We start from the raw sequence: 17,123 nt of genomic DNA, 5'->3' as shown, positions 1-17,123 counted from the left end.
AGATAAAACAAGGAAAATAAATAAAATAATTTATACTTGACTTCTCTTGTACTTCCATATATTATTGCTATAGCCGTGAACCTCCCCAGTTTGATTTATATTTTTATTTTGTAAAGACGAAGCTAAAGAAGAATCGGGGTTATATTCCCATCTGAATCGTTCCCCCGTAGTGAAGATTTTCTACCCAACTACGTGGTATCGGCAAGTCTTGTGAGACATTCGATGGCAGGCGTATGACCTAGAAGGTTCTTAAGTCAAGTAGAAAAAGTTATAATTTTTTTTTCAACGATTACAGGTATTCTTTATTTAAAACAAAGTTATTTACATGTCTATGAGGGTTGTTCCCACGCTGCGTGGTTTTTCACAAAAGAACTAATTAAACTACCTAAGTATAACTAATTAAAAACCAGGTGTAACTGCGACACCGCTATTTGTCTTTCTATACATACACCTTTTCTGTTACATATACTCCTGTTCTGTCACATACACCTTCTGTTATATTCGTCCTTCACAGACGCCTACACGCTTAGCGTCCCGAAGTAATGTCCTCTAAAAGCGAGGCTTCTTCCGCTGGGGTAAGCGACCGCCTCCTCTCGGTGTTAACTTGAGAAAACTCGCGGACTCTGTGAGTTTCTCCAACTCTCCGATTTCTCCTCCTCTCTCGAGCATTAGCCCTACGATTCCTTCTGGACCGAATCAAATCCACCGCTGATGGAGGCTCTCGAAGGCGGCATCTCCTTCTGGGAGGAACAGGTGGAAGTGTTCCCTCCCTTACCCTAGTGTTCGCCCACAGCTACGTCTGGGAATGGGAAGTGGAGCTGTTCCTGCACGCTCTGCCTCCGCTGCTGCCCGCAGAATATCATCTTCCCTGGCTGTCGATGCTGCTGCGACATCAGCTGCTAGTCTTCTCCGTGCACGTTCCTCCGCCCTGGCCCTTCCACATCTGCTGCGAGCTGACCGTTGCCATGCTGCTCGTGCCTCGTTGACCCGTCTTGTGATGTCTAGCAAGACCTCCTCTTCGATCTCCTCGGCAAAGAGAGCAGCCACACTGTCCAGCCCAACCTCGTCGTTCTCTGTTAAGGCAGCATTCGTCCTCCCGCTTATTATCGCTTCCTCGTCTCGCCATAGCTGCTGGAGCACCGTGGTGATCGACTTTGTCGCGCGTTGTATGCGATCCCACCACTCTGGACTCTCAAGCAATTTCATTGATAAATTGTCTGAGTGGATTGGATCGCTCGTCCCCCAGCCCTACAATTCTCGCCGGACGTCGTCGAACACTGGACACTCAAACATGACGTGGGCCACTGACTCGACCAAGTCTATGCACCGTGGACACTCAGGGGACGTAGTGAAACCGCACACGTGCAGATACTCACTGAAAAATCCATGTCCCGTGAGTATTTGGGAGAGGTAGAAATCCACCTCCCCATGTTTCCGCCCCATCCACTGATGCTCAGATCAGAAGAAGTTATACATGGCTGGATGCCTGTGGTATATTAGGTTTTTCTTTCTGGTATGTATCCAGATATAATTTGATATATATTTTGGAAATAGTTTTTGTTGACATATGTTGACAGTCGTGTTTAACATAAGCCTGAGGCTCATAGTTGTAGACACTGTTCATTTTAAATATCTTCGGAGTATACAACATCTCGGCGGCTGACTCAGATAAGCCAACCGATTGGTTGGTTAAAGTTGGATAAAGTTGGATAAAGGATAAAGGTGGATAAAGTTATTCAATTCAAAAGGCGGCGTCGTATTAACTCATCACATATTAATCATAAAGAAGATGCAGCTGAGCTCATTTCAGCTGTTCATGTATGCCGCTTATGGAAGAAACAATGCGCTGTATTATTCAATTGGTGTAAGGGATAAAATGCTCTTATCAAAATGCTAGGCGTCTCCATGTTGTCCAACTAAAAAAATGCGTGCGTTAAATTCAACCAACTTGGGAAGGAATTCTATGAAATGATCAATTTCTTCAACTTTCAAATTTTGCTGACAAAGAAGAGAGTGTATTCCTTGTTGTTTTGCTACGTAAAAATTCTTCATCCCCCTTCATTCCTAAATTCTTCCTCCCCTGCAAATACTTTAAGCTCACGCAAAGCCAAAAGCTCTCGAAGTTCACCAATAGATGGTGCTCTTAGCCGCATGAGTCGTGATTCTGGATAAAGAAGTTATATCGTAACTGCACGTGGTGTCAAACGCAACTATTTAAATTCCAACGGCACTTACAGCAAACACCCACCAGCGTTGATTGTTTACCCTTTTTTTTTTGTTTGCTGCGTGGGTCCACTCTCAGACGCCTCCAAAACACGGCGACCATGTGCGAGACACGTCTCTGAGGTCATACGTTCAAAATGGCATTCTTCTGACACCTTTTTCAGGTGCTGGCCAGTGCAGAGGGTGATACTGATAGGCGGTGGGGCGGCGGCTCACTTCCTGTCGCCATTGCTTGTGTCCACACCGATGATGTCATTAACCGTACACATGGTAGGCCTACCAGCTAACCAAACCGTAGCGGGTAAATAGCTTTGCCATACCGGGGGAGTCCGTCAACAGTTTCTCGGCTTCGGTTGAGGGACGAGATTGAACGGAGTTAAATTCATTCATTGTGCTTGAGGTTACTCTTCTGCGCCGGCGCTGAGATGGTGAAAAGGGAGGGTGAAGCAGGGAGAATGGTCTACAGTAGTTAGATGTGTTAGTGATTAATCGATCACTTCAAAATCGGTTTGTTTACGCTGAACGTGTACGAATACGATTCATTCTGGTCAACCCTTCGGAGAAAAGTCACATGTTAAGTTATTGTATTGTACAAAAAAATATTTTTGTCTATAATAATTTGTTATGAAACGATGTTCCTTTGCTCCTTTATAAGCTGGTTATTTTCATATTTATCTATTTATTTGTTTATTTATGATAACTATTACGAGCATACGACAATACGGCACGTATTGTCTTCAAAGTATTGTAAACTATAATTGTGCTATTGAAATTAAGAATTAAGATTTTTTTTTTTAAGAAATAGATTTGAAAATATTGATACAAGAAGGAGTGGCCCAGTGCTTTCGCAGACAGAACCATGCTGCCGAGCTTTAGCATGACTAACTTAATTTACAAAACTAAGTTGGGCCATTCTTTCTTACAAACTATCCATCTACAGCTAGTCAGAAATAGTTGGCCGAAACTTTCAGATATAAAAGCGCCCTAGAAGAATTATAAGCAAATCGACAGGCCCGTTATGTTTGCTGATAAAAAGCAACATAAGAGATCCTCATAAACATAAAAGGATTGAAGTGTTGCTTTTCTCTGTAAATGTACAAACACATTCCAGCATTCCAGCTACTCAAACTGATCCATTCACTCGAGCGCACAATAATCTCTCACCCCGGCCCTTAAATGCTGGTTCCCCTTTTCGACCCACAGCTAAGCAGTGTTCATTCGTTGTAATGCAAAGGCCCCGCCGCACATAAAACTCCACGTGAGAGCCGGCCAACGAGTCCGTGACTCCTCCGCTCGCGAACCTTTGGCTTTTTTTCGTGGTTGGCGTTCACGATCGCGGTGGTATTGGTGCGCAGGGATTTGCATTAGCCACCCCAGCGGCAAAGCTGTAATCGCTGACGGCTTCGGTTTGATTTAGTATTCATCGAAACACCGTCATCCGCGCGTCAATTCTTGTAGCCGTCGCTGAGAGAAAACATTATAAAACAGTATTTAAAAGTATTCGGGAGTTTACAGTTTCGGTGTAACTAAAAACACGGACCAGAATTGTATTAATCTGCATTGCGCGAACGATATTGTGACGTACAGTGTGTAACAACAGTGAGAGAGAGAGAGAGAGAGGGTGCTTAAGATCGTGTTACGGGGTCGATGCTTGTTGGATCACCTCGTCGTTAGTGCGGTTACGGTGCTACCTTGACGGCCAAATGTTAGGGAAAACAGTCTTTTCATAGCTATTCTTGCAGTGTAAGCCACAGTGAAAACTGGGAAACAATTTCTAATGGTGTAAAGTGAGATTTTGAAGTCAATCGAAACCAGAAACATCCCGAGGAAAGCGATCAGTTTGGCTTAAGTGTTGCTTTACGATCACTGTTGAGACTTCCTGCACCTCATTCCTATCAGTATTCTCATTCTTAGTTCAATTTTACGACACAAAACTTTATACAAAAAGCAACAAAACTACGTAAACATGACGGGTAAGTGCTCTGTTCTCCTCAATAACTCGATCATCTGTTTTGAACAGGTTTTTTCTGTGACGTCATCATTTTTATGCGTGCCAGTTAGGCAAGCAACCAGCGAGAAAGAGAGAAAAGTTGAACGTCTGCAGAGGAAGTTGTTGCTCCAGTGAACTTGAGATGATATTTCGTCTCCCATTCTTGCTTCTTCTTAGCTTACACAACCATTCCGAAGCATAAAATTCCTTCCCTTCGGGACAGGAAGCAATTCCAGTACGGCTCCGGTCCGAGAAAGAAGCATCGATTCTGGAATGCGTGTGTGTGTGTGTGTTCCCTTCATTATTAGGTGGTTTTTCACTGTACAATCCAGCATGGGAGAAAAGAAGAAAAATCTTTGTGAAATGTGATTGCGGTCTTTCGAGATGGCAAGCAAGTCAGCGGTTATTTTTAGCATTCCAAACACGCCACGAGAGCCACGCTTCTTCCTACACAACACCAGCCAGGGGGCATGAAATGGACTAGCAAACAGAATGAACCCTTGCATGCTGAATTTGTTGAGCGTTTTACTGGGATTTGAAAGTGTGGTAAAGATAAGAAAAATATAATCAATTTTGAGATGTTAACTAACATTTCTTCAGACTGCAATAAATACCTATTCGACCGTCAATAGAACAATATAGCACATACTTGTAATGTTCAACCGGAAATAGAATCGATAACACCTCAAAGGGTCATCAACAAGCGATCGCCTACCGCGTGTTGCCTTTTCAATTCATGCAAATCGGTATCGAAGATTGAAGATCATTGTGGGTGTTTGCGTGTTTCTTGTGGAACAGTCATTTTATCATTATGTTACTCAACACCACCGCTTGCGAAGATTTGCGTCGAACCATGGAGCAAATAATGTGTTAAAGTTTTGTATTTTTGCTGCTAACACACGGGCACGGTGTTAGATATGACCGTTAAAGAAGAATTGCTACCATGCGTGTATTGATTGGTTTCGCCACAGACTGGTAAAGTCCTTGAAAGTTTAACGAACATTTTATCATGATTGTGAGTCCTTGAAAAAGTTACTACAGTTAAGTGTTTCTGTTGCAATTGCCACCGTTCGTTTTCATATCATCAAGAAGTTGTCTGTTTTTACAGTTTCATGTTGTACGTTTCTAAAGCTTTCACACCAATTTACTATCCGATTTTATTTGAAGATTGGGAGTGAATTGATTCTCAATTTATAATAGTCGTGGCTAGAATATGCTAATTTTGTGCAGCTAAGCCAAAGCCTCTGTACTTTCACTGAGCGAAACCCCAAAAAATGACGTTCAATCGTGTTTTCGTCGGATTGTTCAGTGCCTAATAACTGAAACCCTGTACTCAGTGACGAATCAAGTCCTTTGGAGGCCCCAAGCAAAAGGAGCCTCAAGGAGACCTCAAAGAAACGAACACTACATCGAAATTGGTGGAGTGTGATGATGGCTCTGCAGAGCAGATCCTTTCCACTCTCGGAGAGGCTCCCTTACAATGGTCGGAGCCTTCTTGAGAATGCTGAGAATGCTCAATGCTTCTATATTCAAAATGCTGCTTATAGTGAAGATCCTACCCTGTCGACGCCCCATGAAAGACTCAAGCAACTGCTTAGTTCGCTTATAATTAGATAGATAAGCCCTTGCCTGTGCTATATTTTAGGTTTGTTGCGATATTGGCCAGTAAGTGAGATCCAGTACTCAGTGGCGAATCAAGACATTTTGAACCTCCAAGCAAAAAGTGCCTCAAAGACAAAGAAGTATTGCATGGAAATCGCCCAAAACCCAAAAATCTGCTTAGTTTACTTATACTAAGGTTCGGCCCTCGTCTGTACTATATTTTTCGGAATTTGTGCAGGATTGTCCTACCTTAAGCAATATGCTTCGAAATGTGATCCTTTGACTCGTGCTTTTATTGCTGCGGACTGTCCTATCACGCCACGACACTATTGTTCTTGAAATTCTTTCACTATTGTGTGGGAAAATCGTGAGCAAGAAAGACACACGACACAAGCCACCGCCACCCCACAGAAGGGCGTCCATTTGTGTTCGCCCATTCAGCAAATGCTGAAGGCTCTCGCTTTCTGTCTGCCGGCCAGCCTCGTCCCAGCACATTACTTTACTTTCGCATTTCCTTTTGCACACGATTTTTTGTGCGGGGTAGATGATCGTGTTTCAATGTTATATTTTCCATGTTTGTGGTTCACTAATGCTGTGTGTGTATATGCGCCGCCGGTCTAGCCGGTATGTTTTCGAGTAGCTTTGGCTGCTAGCGACTTTGATGAAAAGGGCAGCCGCGTTTGTGTTTGGCGCTTAGAGGGTGTGAACACAACCGACCCGACGTGGGGGTGGTAAAATTGAAAATGTCTGATCAAAACACTTCGTGCATCGTATCGTCGCGTCAGTGTGTTTTCGCTGTCACGATCTTAAACAACAATTCTTTGATGCTGAATGTAATTTGTATAAAGGCCAGTTCAATCGCCTTTTTATCAGTTAATTAATTGAACAAAATTATAAAAAATATAGACTAAGTACTATAAATGCAAGAGAGCTTTCATTACGACAATGAAGCCTAAGATAGTTTGAAAACCTATTTTAAAGAATTTAAATAGTAATATTATCTGTCTTTTATCTTAGATGACGTCACAACGCTTTCCAACCATTTAAAGCATTCCTCCGTACAGTGTTGATTATTAATCTGACTGGTTTTCGCATCATGACTAATTTTGTGCGTTGCAGATGACGATGTCCCCAAGGTGGAATTTAGATGCCATAAATAATAAGCTAATATTACCATATAGCAACAAATCTTCGTTCGCTCGGGTTTGCCTGATCGCGCACCCGAACCGGACAACGATCTTTGTCCATCTTTCGTTATCGCCATCCATCTACGGTATATCCGGCATGTGGTTCAGCATGGTGCTCTCCAACTCGCTGATGCTGTACGCTCGACTGCTTTACCGATGCTCGGTTGGCATCTCGATGCCACTCTGCTCAAATCTTGCTGTGGAGGAGCATATCTGAATGAAAATCGAAACCTCTCGTACCCCAAAACGGAGACAGAGATGTTCTCGCCAAATCGTAGTCGAGTTAACCATCTTGTTTGAGAGAAACGGCCGATAGAGATTCAGAGACGCGGTGAGCAAATCCCCCGGCAGAGTTGTTCTCGCGTGAAATACTACTGTCCGAATTAGCCGGTGTTGCGCCACCTTCGCTGTCAGTGAACACAGAACGGACTGCTAGCTAAATCTGGTCGAGCATATGTCGTCACAGGACGTTGAAAACTGTGCAGACCCTCTCTGTGCATTGGTTTTGTGGCGTGTGACAAATCGTTGATAGACACGGCTAGACGTATGCGCACCTTTAGACGTCTTTCGTGACGTCTAGAGTGCATCCGATCGTACGCACCTGACGTTGGACGCTCGTGTGTAACGTCACGTCACTCTCCCAACGCAAGTCCGCGAATGTGTCTAATCTTGCGTCTGATGCTGACAAAATCTGCTCTCGCTCTGTCCGTTTGCGAGTGTGTCAGTGACGAGTGTGACCAGAAAACCGCCAACCTGCCCGATGCTAATGTAGTATCAGTGCAAACAGTTTGGTGATCGGTCGGTAGCAGTGAAGGCTCTCGTGATTTCGATCCCACTTTGCAGGTTGTTACATGGGTTGTTGAAGATTAGTGCGCATCGTTAATGTTCCAGCTTTTAGATGTTGAGTGTGACGTGTGAACCTTACTTTACTGAAAGTACAAATATTTATTACTACTAAGGTGTTCATGTGGTACAAACCCAACCCACCGTCAGGCGGACAGTGTTGTGCGAGTGTTGAGCCACCTGAGATTGTGCGAGTGTTGGAAAGAGAGTTTAAGATAAAACGGTGTGCTATCAAATCCCATAGATAACATAACTGGTTTACAAAGTGTGCTCCGCAGTGTTGCTGTTGCTCCGCAGGTTCGAATGGAGCGCACCAAGTGTGAACCACCAGCATTAGCTAGAAGAAAATGGGTTGTTGTTGTTGAAGTAGTAGTTTAGAAGTATCAACAGCATTCGGAAGGTTTTTATTCGAATCTATGACCCATGAGAGTGTACAGTGTCAACATCGCCACGTCTCGTGTAGGTGTAGCTCTCGAACGTTGCAAAGATCAGTGGGATCTGCCTCGCATCATTTCTTGTACGAGCTCACGAGCGAAGAACAACTGTTTTGGACCGAGGTTTCAGTTTTTCTGGCAATATTTTTAGTCTTTAAAAACGATAATACGATCATGGTCGCGAGAGAGTGAACAACCGCCGAGTGTGAACGGTTGAAAAAAATTTGAACAAAAAGACGGGACGAGACGTTATGTTTGTTCCGAAAAAAAAAAATAGAACTCACTGCAGTATGGTCGTTTTATGTGCCTCAGGTCATAAAAATATACCTATCTTCTTAATTGAAAAGTAGCTTATTCTGATGCGTGTTCGATGATGCGTGGGTAGCAGACGATCCGCAACAATAGAACAATATTGGTGCACCTTCTTATCGCTGTGGACGAGCATTTGGGCATGCGTGTGCTGTACCATTTTTTACGGCCACCCAGCCGTGAAGCTCGGCTGGGATCACACAACACACTCCCAAGCCACCCAACACTTGTCTAGTGTCCACAGTGTGCTAGAAGGGATTTGTTTATGTTTACGCTCGCGTGAACTCTCGCGTTCACCTACACGGCGCCATTCATTCGCGATTTTTCGCACGAACATTTCTTCTGCTCTGGGGAGGGGAGGTCGCGAGCAGGATGATGCAGCGTCTGCTGCCACATAAACACACATATGCTCTCAACGGTGTACGGCGAGGTCTCTTGACCTTGGTCTCGTTCGTCGCGTGCTCGATCGAACGGAGAAAACCCACCCGATCGTATGGTAAAACATGGGGTTTGCAATAATTGGTTGGCGTGAAAGATGTTTCCGATCAGCATTGGGTTGGTTGGGGAAGCATATGTATCCCGCGCACACACTGCGCACGACCCATTATTAGTCATAGAATGTGTGAAGCTATTTTTGAAGCTACTGTTTAGTCATAAACTGTACGACTTTTCTATCTACCTTTTTTAAATGAAAGCTTTGTTATGGTGATGGTGATCACGATCGTTGTATTATATTTCATTTAATGCAGTTCTGCTTGATTGTAGTTAGTTAGTTGTAGACCTTCTTATGCAATTGTTAGGCAAAAAAGAAACCATAAACATAAACAAGAAGGTGAGAAAATTGAATTTCGTAGCGTTTTCTCTCTTTGTCGCATTTTCCACCATGTTGGAGTTTGGGTGAATTTTCCGTTTTTTCCGAATCTAAAAATAATTTTTGTGCAAAGGTGTGTAAAAGGTAAAACCCGATGGAAGTACCTTCCGGCACACGCAATCGGTTTACGGTTTGCCTTAGCGAACTCTTTCTGACTGTTTAAACATTGTTTAAGGATTAGTTTCGATCTCTGGTGCAAAATTGCCTTTCTTTTAATAGGTTTTATTTGGGAGTCTTTCATAGCAAGTCAAGCAGCATTTCTTTTCCAATAGTTTGCTTTTATTTGATACTTGATCGTCATCTGCTAAGCCAATTGAAACTTTAAATTGGCTGAGGACAGTTTATTTTTCTTTTCAATTGCAGATTAATATATGACTTCACCAATACTGTCTTTTTCGAAACGAGATGTCATGTCAGCTTCGTTTTGCGTTTGCATTCAAGATCGTGTGTCTGCATCGTGCAATAAATGTCGGGGTGGTGACATCGAGAGACTGCGATGGTATCACGATCAATAATGATATTCTACGAGCGTATACAGTCTTCTAGCTCCATTCTTAATTCCGACAAATAAGCTACTTTTCAATTAGGTTTATGGGACAGGAATAAAAATTAAACTTAAATTTAAACAATACTCCACTATAGCAATGAATATATTTCGGTGCTGAAGTTATTAATTAATCTAAAGGGTGACAAAAATTTGACTGGAAATAATACACTAAGAATCCATAAGAATACATAAGTAAAGTGAGTAAAACATCCATCCAGTGTCTGTTGTGCAACACAGAGTGCTGTCTACAGAAATGTCCCGTAACACACCCACGAAAGGAATCGTCGGGGGTCGGTCGGAAGGTTTCGAAGATTATTTAGGTGAGTGTGACTTATGGCTTCGGGATTGCCCAATTTGTGCCCCCTCGTTCGCTGCGATGCCGTTAGCCGGTTGACTCGGAATCGGAATCACGTTTTAAATGCGTTTATTTATAAGTTTGTCCATTTCGAAATAAATTTGGAAACGAATCTGCCGCGCGACAAAATAATGCTTTAAAAAGGGAAAAATATCTCTCACCTGTGCCCTAAATCTAGCAAATGTGCCACTCATCAACAAGATCCGTTTGGTCCACTTTTCCGAAGCGCAACGGCACGTTGCACATGCCGTGCAGTTTGAGTTCTCCAGCACACCGCCCACCACCTTGCTCATCAGCGCAGGGGGTACTGAAAGCAATATATTTGCATCTTCTCGAGCTGCATCTCTCAAATGCGTATTAAATTGATCTTATGATGGCACCGTAACTGGGACGTGATGGGTTTTAAATTGCACTCGCCGCTTCTTTATTGCTGGTCGATCGAGTTTGATATTTATAGAGCGCACGAAGCACGTTGCTGAACTCATTCACTCTAATGTGCAAGGAAATCGATTGTGAAGAAGGTGTTGCTATCGACGTGCAAAGTCCAGTAGGAGATGGTTGAATGCAACTTACGAAGTAATTGGAAGCAATACTTTTACTTCCATTTTATTTTCACCTGTTTTAACATTTATCCTAGGAAGGATCCGTATTGTGTGACTTTAAGGACTTCCAGATATCTGGTACAGATATGTGTGATAGGGGCGGCCCGGTGGTGTATGCGACAGCGGCGCCAGTCTTCAAATGACAGGTCCGGGGTTTCCTTTCTAACTAATTGGTTTCGGCAAGTTTTAGTACGCCATTCGATGGCCGGCATGACCTAAAAGGTCGTTAAGCCAAGAAGAAGGCATGTGTGATACATGGTAACCCTTATGAAGAATTCAGAATCCCGCGAGTGTTACTCTTACTCATGTTGGCCTGCTCTTTTAAAAAGCACGTCGTCGTGACATGGCCCGTTCAACAATAGATTTCCAGGAAACTCGATCCCTTTCTGCAGCTTCCCATCCGGGTAGGCACCCGATTTCCGACAGGTCTCCCTTCACCTGATCCAGCCAACGAACTCGCTGTGCTCCCCGACGCCTCGTGCCGAACTGAGGATCGCTGACGAATACCTTCTTGGCGGGGCATGAGTCCGGCATCCTCATAACATGCCACAGCCATCGTATCCTGCCGGTCTTTGCTACCTTTAGGATATCCGGTTCTCCGTACAGCTCAGCAAGCTCCTGGTTCATCCTTCTCCTCCACACTTCGTGCTCGAACACACCGCCAAAGATGGTCCGGAAGATGCGACGCTCAAACACGCCAAGAACGTTTGCATCCTCTGCTCGGATGGTCCAAGACTCGTGGCCTATAGGACCACCGGGCGAATCAGTGTGCGATATATCTCACATTTCGTGCAGTCTCGAAGCCTTCTGGATCTCAGCAGACGGTAAAGGACGTAGTAGGCACGATTCCCCTGCACAATGCGTCTCCGGATTTCGCTGCTGACATCGTTATCCGAAGTTACGACAGTCCCAAGATAGCAGAACTCCTCTACCACCTCGAGGTTGTCGCCGTCGACTAACACGCTGCTTTCCACACGGGCTCTATCGCGATCAGAGCCTCCGGCAAGCAAGTATTTCGTCTTCGTCGAATTGATCACCAATCCAATTCTTGCTGGTTCACGTTTCACTCGGGTGTACGCCTCACGCAAATTTGCTGTCGTCTTGCCCACGATGTCAATGTCATCGGCGAAGCCAAGAAATTGAAGTGACCGGTCTCTTCAATTTTAATTTCCCGCGAGTATAGTAAACTTTATAAAAAATCAAGAATTAGCATCGAGATCGCCATATGAATTACCTTGTAAATTAAAGTTAATTCTAAATATGTTGTGTCCAATAATACGATCAATTTTACACTCAACTTAATTGTTGTTATATTCCAACGTTATTTTGTTATTTTAAACGATTAGTATAAAAATATTTCTTTCGAAATGTAAGATGAGTCCTTTGTAGACCGTTTCACTGAACTGTTTATGAATTGTAGAATTTATTTTTGCATGAATTATCCTCCTATTTTCGTATCTACAATTCTCTCCTTTAACCTTCATGCTTTTTAGTACAACCCAAGAAAATGCCAATATGTCAATAAAACAAACGTGCCTACACTTTATCGGTCCGCATCGTCGTTTCTTATCGTCTAACGTCGGTGCCCTTCACGCTCCCCAGTAAAGGGATCCGCGTACATCGAAATAAGAGCGAACTCAACACACTCGACGGCAACAGCAAGCTCGGCTGTATTTACCAACACACAAAACCGTTGTCTGTAACTTACATATTCATTAACAAAAACCTTCTTCCACGTGCAAAAAAATAAACGCGCCGGTTAGAGACATTCCGCAAAAGTTCGTCATCAGCGGTTGGTTGGGTCATCTTCCGTTTTGTGGTTTATCGTTCGTGCTCGGTGCAAAAACAAAGTAAAAGAAAAAGAACCTTTAACACCAGCTCCACATCAGTAGTGGTAGCAGTCGTTTCGCACCCCATATCTATAGGGTGATTGTGTTGGGGGTAGAAGACAACCATATAGCATCGCCCTGTTTCCACTGTTGTGCTCCAAAATGCAAAAAGGAAAAAGGGAGACAGTCGTGTGGCGGGAAGATCGGGTCTTCTGGTGCGCCGTTTGAAGCTTTCGCTGATGCGCGCCAGTTGAGCTACGGTCGTCACCGGGGAAGCCTGGAATATTGAAAAACAAACGCATTCTGTTGGAATTTATGTCCGTAACCTATTCGCAGAGAAAGCCGCTTACTCAGCAGAAAAACGCGTCTCACTTTACCTGTGGGGCAGAAATTAACCCTGCCCTAACGGCAACTGGCAGCACTCATGCGCGATCCAAAGATGGAACCACTAACGTACGAAAGTGTGGAGGAAAACTGTCAAACTTTTCTCGGTATGGTTTGATGGATTGTAACCGTGCGACAGAAACTTGGCACCGGGTTTTTGCGTTGCTCCAGTTTTACTTTCTGCATTATTCATTTCTTCATCTCTAACGTCGTTTCTTTTCTCTCTCCGGTTTCATTCTTCCAGATGCACTACTTGCTGACCTTCAGAATACGGTTCCTGGACACAATCAGCAGCATGGCGGTGGTGGCGGTTCATCTGTTCCCGGATACGGTAGTCTGAATGGGGTCCGGAACAAGCAACAGACCAGTCCCATTCCGGTAGGTAGCAGCTGTAAGCGATCAGTGTGATAAGCGTAATAACCCAGAGGCAAAGCAGAAGTACTTTAAGGTGGTGTTTCATTGAGAGTGGCCGATACTCCCCCTTGAATCGACGCTGCGCATTGCGGGCCCACTTGATGTGTTTGTGTGTGTGTTTACCCAAGTGCATTCGCGTCGCGACAAACAAACTCTGCGAACGATGCAATTCTCGTATGACGCGCTCTCGCGCCTCGAAAGACGAGATCCCGCGTGCGTCCGCTATACACTCGGTGCAGTTGCAGTAATGCTACTTGCAGCACCACAGCACAGCTCGCTCAAGTACGTCTCGGTTCTCTTTCTCCCGCGCTGTGAGTCAACGGTACGGAAAGTGTGTGCGTGGTGCAATGTGCAAGTGCATGAGTGCGATGCCGATGGTTGACGACTTGGCGCTTGTACGGTCTCTTTGAAACATGCGCGCCTGGTACCGGACTTACATCAAGTCAGAAATAGTTGGTGGATTGAAAGTGGCAAAAAAGGCAAGAAAAACGCATACAAACCTGCTCTTGCGCGGTCGTGTAAAAGGCAGTGGTAGTCAGTGAATTTACACGATTTCGTGAGAGGTGATTTTTGGGTGTAAAAATGTGTCATTTAATGCCAATGTTTGTTCTGCGATCGTTTAGTTAGATGTGTGAAAAGATTTTTGAATTAAAAGCTTAAGAAAAAGACTGTTAAAGCCCATTATAGCACCTTCTATAGCAGATGGCTACAATCATATGATACCACAATCAGATAACCAATTTTTATTCAAGCTAGTTTGCTGATAGGCCGTTCGATGATAAACGGAAAATTACATATAATTAAGATTAATGCTGCTGTCTCTATGCCATCAAAGTTCTTCGAAATTGGTGTTACTTGGCGTTGAGTGAATCATTCTTTGGCGTTCGCAGTATTGAGATAATTAGCAAAGTAGAACATTCCGTCTAGACGTACTGATGCACACGTGCCCTTACCAAAGACACCAGCCAATATTTACGTTTTTTCACACGGTATATGCTTCTTGACGAAACGTACTCGAACGAAAGGGATAGGTTGGGATGACAGACAGATACAAAAGTTTCTTGTACGTACGTACGGCCGTGCGTTAAATTTACTACGGTGAATAAATCTGTCACCAATGACGGCAACTTGGAGGTGATCCAAAGGCGTCAATTTTTGCTTTGAAGAAACCGCACAAAATAATTGATTTTACCTTTCACACTAATTTGAACTTCCCCGTTGTGCGAGTGTTAACAGTAGCATGCAATTTAAAACAGTCTGTGCAGCTTTTTTTTTTTAGTATAAAATGTAAAATAATGATCTTTTCTTATTATTTTTCTCATTACAGCAAACATATCAAAATACATCGACTAAAACGGTTACCGAGACGCGTGCCACTAACGGTTACAATGGTTCGCTACCTCGGTCAACCACACCGCATAACTCCTTGCCACGATCGAGCACTCCGCAGAAGCTGCAAACCTCTGCTTCCGGCAATCTTTCCGAGCTTGACTCACTGCTGCAGGATTTGAGCAGCGCTCGATACGGCAATGTCGTCGAAAAACGTAAGCTATGCACAGCATGTGCCACACCACGCACAGTCCATTAATCGTTAATTTCTAAATTGCAGAACCTAATAACGCCATCGTCACTAGTCCATCTCCGTATGCCATTAATGATAGCATTAAGCGACCCTCGGTAGACAGCTTGCTGGAGGAGCTAAGCAATGCTCACTCGAACCCGATTTATGCGGTTCCACACGGGTGAGTGAACTGGATGTGATGCGCAGCATATCGTCTCTAGTGTAGAGCATAAATGTATATTTGCACAGTGGCTAATCGCGCTTGTTTGCCTGCGTTTACTTTCATTTTTAGGAATCAAAATGCAAACCAACCGGGCCGGCAGGTTACGATAACGGTGCGTGAAACTACGACGGAAAAGCTTACCGGTACACCAAGTGCTCAGTATCAAAATCAGAGTAAGTATACTTGTAGAAAAAAGCAATATGTGTTTATTGTGGTAGTAAGAACGATCTTCACTAATCATAAAAAATCGGTTAAGCACGCATAATCTACCGCATTGCAGACGTAAAATATTTGATTTAGTAAAGTATGACTCTAAAGACCTGCATACAGTAAAAATCGTTGCTAGATTGTTCCTTAATATAATACTTTAGAATAAAAGATCAATTAAAGTACATGTTTTTCTTATTTAATCATAAAATATTTTTTCAAACAATTGTTTCAAAATAACATATCTAACGAATTAATTCAGTATACTTAAATAAAAGTATATGAAGTTAAATTCAAACGATGATCCGATAGCCGAAGCGATCGTACCATGATCAGCAATCCATCCATCTCCGGATATAATCAAATTAAGAAAGAGAGTAATAGTAATTTGATGTTGCAGAACAAGTTATTAAACATAAAAACACTTGATATTTGCTAATCCAGTGTTAAAACCGAAGAAAATCAAAGAGATCTCTTCGATTTTCTTCTCTCATTGGCAATGAAAGTACAGTCTTTTTTAGGAGTCAAATAACTAATACAAACAAATAATTTAGGAACGCTCCGAGATCACCCAGATTTAGGCATACACAAAAGAACAAAATCAAAACAAATTTCTTAGACATCCAGACCGAGCCACGGCTTATCAAAAAAATATTGTCATTGCCCCCTATCGTCACCGCAATTCTTATACTCGTAGTTCAATTTACTTGCAATGAATAGCATTTCCCGCAACCAACGCAACTCAACGAAACATTCGAAAACGCCTGCAACGTATGCAACCCTCACTGCACGCTGAATGCTTTTTCTCGAACAAATTGTCGCCACTAATGAATTAAATAAATTTCTCTCTATTTTTACCATTTGTCTCTTTACACTCTCTCTCTCTCTCTCTCTCTCTCTCCCTCTCTTCAGTGTATCAACAACAGCTGACCCAAAACGAATCACACACTTCGTCGGCCACGAAGGAATTGGATGATCTGATGGCGTCACTGTCGGATTTCAAGGTAAGGCTGCGTTTTGTTTATGTTTAATTTTCTTCACCTCCCCGGGACAAATTTTGAGTGGTGTAAGAAGAAGAAGAAAAAAAATTGCACATATTCGAAATAGCACTCAGAGGCGTTTTGCTATGTTTCGACTATCAGATGAACGTTTTTTGTTTTCATCGTTGCATGATTAATTATATCCCAGTGCAAAGTGTCTTTTGTGGGTGTTAAACACGGTTGCACGCGAATATGTAGCGATTTTTTTGTGCTGGTTTCTGTGGGTTTTCACTTTAATCAATCACGTTCCATCTTGGCAATCGGGTAGTTTTACAATGCCGCGAACGTTAGTCCCAGGGTCAAGTTCAGAGTGGGCGGTTGTGCTAAAACACCATGCGCCTCCATGTGCAGTGACAGTTTTATGACAGTCGCCTGTCGACGGTTTCAGCTCTATGAACTCGTTACATTCGAGAGTGTAACGGAAAATCCACCCTAGGATTTCACCTGTTAATTTGTGCTTCGATTCATTTGCAACCCCGTTACGGAACGGAAATGTGTAGGG

The 17,123-nt window shown here is 43.3% G+C and overlaps 2 protein-coding genes across 5 annotated transcripts in view; both read left to right on the top strand.

The window, feature by feature from the left end:
- LOC126564894 (immunoglobulin-binding protein 1) overlaps positions 1-17,123 on the top strand; it is a 526,173-nt gene that overhangs the window by 475,299 nt on the left and 33,751 nt on the right. The gene's annotated exons all lie outside the window — the stretch shown is intronic.
- LOC126564438 (leupaxin) overlaps positions 1-17,123 on the top strand; it is a 132,758-nt gene that overhangs the window by 100,796 nt on the left and 14,839 nt on the right. For 2 of the 4 annotated variants that reach the window (XM_050221484.1, XM_050221487.1), the window contains exons 2-6: positions 13,421-13,554; positions 14,918-15,134; positions 15,200-15,332; positions 15,444-15,547; positions 16,494-16,585. In XM_050221484.1, coding sequence (XP_050077441.1) covers positions 13,421-13,554; positions 14,918-15,134; positions 15,200-15,332; positions 15,444-15,547; positions 16,494-16,585 — 680 coding nt within the window. Of the gene's footprint in view, positions 1-10,243; positions 10,327-13,174; positions 13,284-13,420; positions 13,555-14,917; positions 15,135-15,199; positions 15,333-15,443; positions 15,548-16,493; positions 16,586-17,123 lie in introns of those variants that run through there. The other 2 variants (XM_050221485.1, XM_050221486.1) reach the window with 2 other exon arrangements.

The sequence above is a fragment of the Anopheles maculipalpis genome, chromosome 3RL, assembly GCF_943734695.1.
Source record: "Anopheles maculipalpis chromosome 3RL, idAnoMacuDA_375_x, whole genome shotgun sequence".
Taxonomy (NCBI): Eukaryota; Metazoa; Arthropoda; class Insecta; order Diptera; family Culicidae; genus Anopheles; species Anopheles maculipalpis.
This window is presented reverse-complemented; position numbering and strand designations above follow the sequence as displayed.